Source organism: Gymnoscopelus braueri, assembly GCF_963280865.1.
Source record: "Gymnoscopelus braueri genome assembly, chromosome: 1".
Taxonomy (NCBI): domain Eukaryota; kingdom Metazoa; phylum Chordata; class Actinopteri; order Myctophiformes; family Myctophidae; genus Gymnoscopelus; species Gymnoscopelus braueri.
The window spans coordinates 61,255,623-61,261,622 of record NC_137603.1 but is presented as its reverse complement, the minus strand read 5'-3'; the positions used below and the strand labels follow the sequence as shown (position 1 = coordinate 61,261,622).

The following is a 6,000-nucleotide window of genomic DNA, read 5'->3' as shown; positions in this document are numbered from 1 at the left end:
AAACGAATGACTTCCGTCAGCCAGTTCCAAGTTCTTTTTAACCCAAGCCTTGTATTTGTATTTTTCTCGCTCGTCGAGCAGACGTTTGATGATGGTCAATGAGCGTTGCACAACATTTAACAGCAACTTGACGACAGATATTCTGCGTTGCTTTATGGTTTTGTATCTTTTGTCGCTGCCGGTAGCTTCATGTAGATCTCAGACTTCATGTGGTCAGTCTATGACACCAGTCATCTATGAAGTATCTATGACACATATGACTCCATATCTGGGCGTGGTTTCAGGCCAATTCAAACGCCATTCACTTCCTTACAGACAGCTTGGCACTGAAAGCGGATAACCGATGGCGTCATTCATGCCCACATTTTGAACCATTATAGAAACCTAATTTAAAATGTCTAAACGTATGGAACACATGGGAACAAATTTGTCAGATTCTTTGTTAACCGGATAGACATCCAGACGTACAGATAGACTGCGTAATCTTTCTGAAACACTGCAAAAGAATAAATAAATATTGCGGTGACGAGCTAAAACCGTGCAACTCCACGTGACGATTTGACAGCTCGGCATGCGTTGGCTACTCTTTATTCAGTCGTGCATCGCGTGTACGTATCCTTAGGCAAAGGGCGACAGGGTTTGCGTTTGCAGGCTGGACTTCACGGTTGCCAGGTTGGCCTTCAAAGAGGTGACGCGGTCAAAGAGCTGCTGCCATTGCTGTTTGCCAAAGGTGCGGTGCATGCTTTGGCTCACAACAACCTTTCGCCGGGTTTGGTCAATTCTGCAATACACCATCTTGGTCTGAACGGCGTCAATGACGAAGGCTTCGACATCATCCGCACCGATCTGAAGTTCCTGCTGCATGGCGTCAAAGGAGATCTCCCTGGATTCCACCGCCATGTCCATGAAAGTCAGCAGACGCATCTTGGCCATGTTTTGCGTGTGGGACAGTTCAAAACGATCGATGAAGTCCTGGAACTTCTGGTAGAATTGTACGTACGCCGATAGTTTTGCACTCACAAAGATGGTCAGTAGATCGTGAATGAGCTGTCCCTCGAGGAAGCGAACGGGTTTCAGGGCCAGCAGGTGGTCAAACAAGAGGGTGTTGGGGTCTTTCAGAGCTCGGATGATACACTTGGTGCCGTCGGTGCGTGCGTGCGAAGCGTTGTCCTCCGTGTCGCTCCCCAGCAGCTCCGACATCACTTTGGCCGCGGGTTCGCTTTGCTTGCAGTCGAACAGCGCCTCGTAGAGCAGCCTCAGAAGAGTGTGCTTCCTGTCCGTGGTCAAGTTCCAGTCGGCGATCCACTTGCGGACCATGTGCAGGTCGGTGGGGATGAAGGCGATGGCGTTGCACGTAGCCGCCACCCTGACGAGGCTGCAGAGGAGCGTGAACCTGACGGGGCTGTTTTCATCCATGACGTGGAACAGGTTGCTCAGCAGCTGCGTCCTGAGGGACGCTCGCTCTCCTTCGTGGAACTTCACCAGCTTCTCGCACAGGCTCTCGACGAGGGTCTCCTGCTTGTCGCTCTCCAGGGTGTTCAACAGATGCACGATACTGTTCATCACGCTCTCCACGTCTTTGTCGTCGTCCTTGAAGCAGACGTGGCACGCCTCGATGATCTGAGCCAGGTCCACGTGAAGCCCACCTTCAGGGTTCTCCTCAGAGAGGTCCGCCCCTTTGGACTTCATGTAGGCTCTGAGCTCTGAAGCCTGTTCCTCCTCTGTAATATCAATAAACTTCATCTGTCTTTTATTGAGCTTGTAGGTCAACTCGACGCTCATACCGAAATTGATTAGTTCTTCCAAATACTTCGCTGCGTGCAGTTCTATCTGTTGCTAAATGACAGTTTGGTCATTTAACAATTCACTATAAAAGACAATTACATGGTTGTGATGACAGCGTGGTGATGTCATTGCGCGATGATGTTCATCAATATCTGACCCCTATTTAGGATAGCAGCCTACAGGACATAAAGAAGTGTTCTTTAGACAAAGGGTCTTGGTTCAAAACCAATCGTATTTTCCCAAGTTTGTATCAGGCTATATTATCTTTAACTGAAGAGTGTGCAAGATAACTGATTAAGTGTGAACCACGGTGGTACCAAGTGGTAAGATACATGCCTCACACTCACAATATTACATTTATTGCAGTCTCATAAATTAGGCTTATTTGATATAAAATAGCAGATCTACAAGCTCGCAACATGTTGTGATTTCTTACATCTCTAAATCCTATGACGCAATATTTAATTGTCATGGACCTCTTCCGTGACTCTTTGATGCAGGAGATGAATCCAGATTTTGAACTAAATTCTATCAGGCTAAGCATTCAATTAGCATTCATATCTCCCATGCTTCTATGGCATGAAAGTTAAGGTCCCTGGTTTAAATCCGATACTTTGAACATGTTCACTCTGCATGTGAAACTAAAGTAATTAGTTGTCATTAATTTCTCCCGTGGCACTGTGGTGAAGGAAATAATTATGTAACTCCCTCCAAGCACAGACAGACACAAGTGGTTTCCTCTACTGATTTATTTGGAAAGCGGCTTCAAATCCCTCCAAATCCACCGTGAAAACTAAATAATAAACATAAAATAAGCATGTTACATTAACATAAGATGGTGTCATGCACAGCATGTAATATAGACATTTACCAGAGTAAAATACAGTACAAACAAACAAACAAATACCTCGTTGGCTTCATGCTACACATAAAGGGAGGTCCTTATGACCCTTCTTATAACTTCAGACAGTAACCTTTCTTATAACTTTTAAGTTTAGACAGTCTCTTGTGCCCAACATGACACGGAGCTTCTGCACCTTGCTGCTGCTTAATTAGTTAATGCAAAAGTCCTGTGTAAACCCCATTCACATGAGAGCAGACCAACGAGACACAGAACGTGACTTTAACACTTAAAAATAAAAGCATTACAACAACTTGACAAATAACCATGAAATAATGTACATAAATGTGACTTAAATAACTTCTTAATTATGAACTTGGACTTTAGAGAAATAAAACAAATTATTATATAACTTATAAACGATGACAGCAGTTACAAATTAAGTCACTGCTTTATAAACATAAGGTCCCCACTCCCGGTTCAAATCCACCTTTTCTTTTTGGAACCTTTTCACTCAGTATCTAAATCCTATGAGGCTAAGTAAGTAATGTCTCACAAATCTTCTATGTGTCTGTGGCACTAGAGAGAAATTAGTGTTTCATAAACAGATGGTCCCTGGTTCAAATTCACATTTAGGAATATTTTCACTCTACATCTAAATCCTATGAGGCTAAGTAATTACCCTCGTATCTTCCAAGCCTCTGTAGTACAGGAGATAAGACAGCGATTTATGAACAGAAGGTTCCAATAATAGTTTTGGCTGTAATCTTTCACTGAAGAAAGAACAGTTTAAGTAAGAACCACAGTGGTAAGATACACACCTCATACACGCACATAATATTACATTATTGCACAGTAGATAGTTATACAAGTTATACAAGCTCGCATTGTGTGTTCAAAATCCTAAGGAGCTAAGGAGCTAAGAATGTAATGACAGTGCCTTGTAAACAAAAGGTTGCAGGTTCAAAACCAACAAGGAACATTTTCCAAGTTTGTACCAAACTCTTGTACCTGTACCTAATCTTTCAGTGACAACCACGCAAGAGAATAGATTAGGTATGAGCCATAGTGGTGCAGTGGTTAAGATGGTGCAGTGGTTAAGATAAACACCTCGGAGAGCAAATACTGTGAGTTCAAAACTCACCGATGGTAAAAGAGAGAGTTCAAGATGGTATAAATCACGATGGCAGAGTGAACAGAACAGTCCTATGACTGAAACGCCTCAATACGAACGAAAATTCCGATCAAATGACTCGATAAGAACGAGATTCCCAAATTATGTGAAACAAGGTTGCTAGGGTGACAGGGGCAGACAGTTGGGTAAAAACAAGGGGGAAATTTTTTTATTATAAAAAAAGTGTTATTAAGCCCCTCCCTCTCAGACCTGAGGGAGGCGGGCTAAATAAGAAAATATAGAAGAAATGTGTGTGGGGAGGAATTATTTGGCATAACGACTAAATTGTGGATAAAAACACAAACAAATAAATGGTTACTCTAAATGTTTCCCCAAAAAAGACTATATATATATATATATATATACATACATATAAAACCATCTATATAGTTTTTTTTTAAACTCATACGACACAACATAGTATCCTATGACATTGACAACATACTGTAATATGTTTTTAAAAAAACATTAAAATGTCATACCCTAACTACACCTACTGTACATAAAAAACATGAAAAGATTTGATGACATCTTTATTGACACAAATGTTTATGAATAAACATCTGTCAAAAGGATTTATATTGTGGTCCTTTGTGTAGTGTGCAGTGTTGCAATGCTGAATTGGAACGTGGTTGCACTCTATTTTAATGACGTCACGCGCACGTCGCTTAACACCTACACTACAGGTCACACAATTGACAATTGATATGCATCTAGGCTCATTCCTATGTTATTTCGGTGTGAATTCAAAGTTGTTTTAAATCTATGCATGTGCCTACGCATGCTCCTGGTCAAATAGTCAGTCGGGTCATTTTAACGTCTACTCTGGCTTATTTTTTAAGTTGCTTGATTCAATATTTACAGATTTGATATTCATTTGATCAGACAAGCCCCCTTCGTCTACAAACCCATTGTAACTTAATTTTAAACTCCATTTTAACCATGTTAAAATTACAATTCCAAGTGCTTGTCAGGGAGGGGGGTCCCCAGTTCAAATATGATTATTTTGGGTGGTCGTGGCCTTAAAAGGTTAAGAACCACTGCTCTAAGTGAGGAGAATTACATGAACCCTAGCATCCCTATTCTGGGACAAACATTCGGTGTAAATAGCCGATCTACAAGCATTGTGACATGGTGTGAGCTTGTAGAGATCCCTATCTCCATGACAAATACACAGCAGCTATGAAAAATATAAACATATAAACATCATAAACTGCTCATGTGTTCATAAACATGCTCATGCTATTTTAATCATTTCATTCATTCAAACTTTCAGATGGGGGAGGGGATATATGGACTAAATTTAATATCAAAACATTTTGGACCAATTACCTCAATATCAATATATATATACTATTGGAGCATAAAATATTTACACAATGATAACGCACGCACAAACGCAACACACACACACACACACACACACACACACACACACACACACACACACACACACACACACACACACACACACACACACACACACACACACACACACACACACACGCACAGTCTGTGACCAGTCTGTGGTTGACAGCGTATGACTGCCATCTACTGGTCTCACCACCACTCTGCATGCAAGCAGTAGGAATTTTCTCTTATCATGAAACAGACCAGACATTATGGATTACACCACCCTCAACACACAGACAGGCAGATAGAAAGATAGGTGTTATTAGACAGACAGACAGACAGACAGACAGACAGACAGACAGACAGACAGACAGACACATAGGTGTTATTAGACAGACAGACAGACAGACAGACAGACAGACAGACAGACAGACAGACAGACAGACAGACAGACAGACATATAGGTGTTATTAGACAGACAGACAGACAGACAGACAGACAGACAGACAGACAGACAGACAGACAGACAGACAGATAGATGTTATTAGACAATTAGACAGACAGACAGACAGACAGACAGACAGACAGACAGACAGACAGACAGACAGGTGTTATTAGACAGACAGACAGACAGACAGACAGACAGACAGACAGACAGACAGACAGACAGACAGACAGACAGACAGGTGTTATTAGACAGACAGACAGACAGACAGACAGACAGACAGACAGACAGACAGACAGACAGACAGACAGACATATAGGTGTTATTAGACAGACAGACAGACAGACAGACAGACATATAGGTGTTATTAGACAGACAGACAGACAGACAGACAGACATATA

General features: G+C 41.8%; 1 protein-coding gene across 1 annotated transcript; it reads right to left on the bottom strand.

The window, feature by feature from the left end:
- Positions 1-618: 618 nt before the first annotated feature.
- LOC308089411 (eukaryotic translation initiation factor 3 subunit M-like) lies at positions 619-1,782 on the bottom strand (the record flags this gene model as incomplete). The annotated part of the gene is made up of 1 exon (XM_080434108.1): positions 619-1,782. One exon carries the CDS (start codon positions 1,780-1,782, stop codon positions 619-621), a length of 1,164 nt encoding a protein of 387 aa, XP_080290234.1.
- Positions 1,783-6,000: the final 4,218 nt, after the last annotated feature.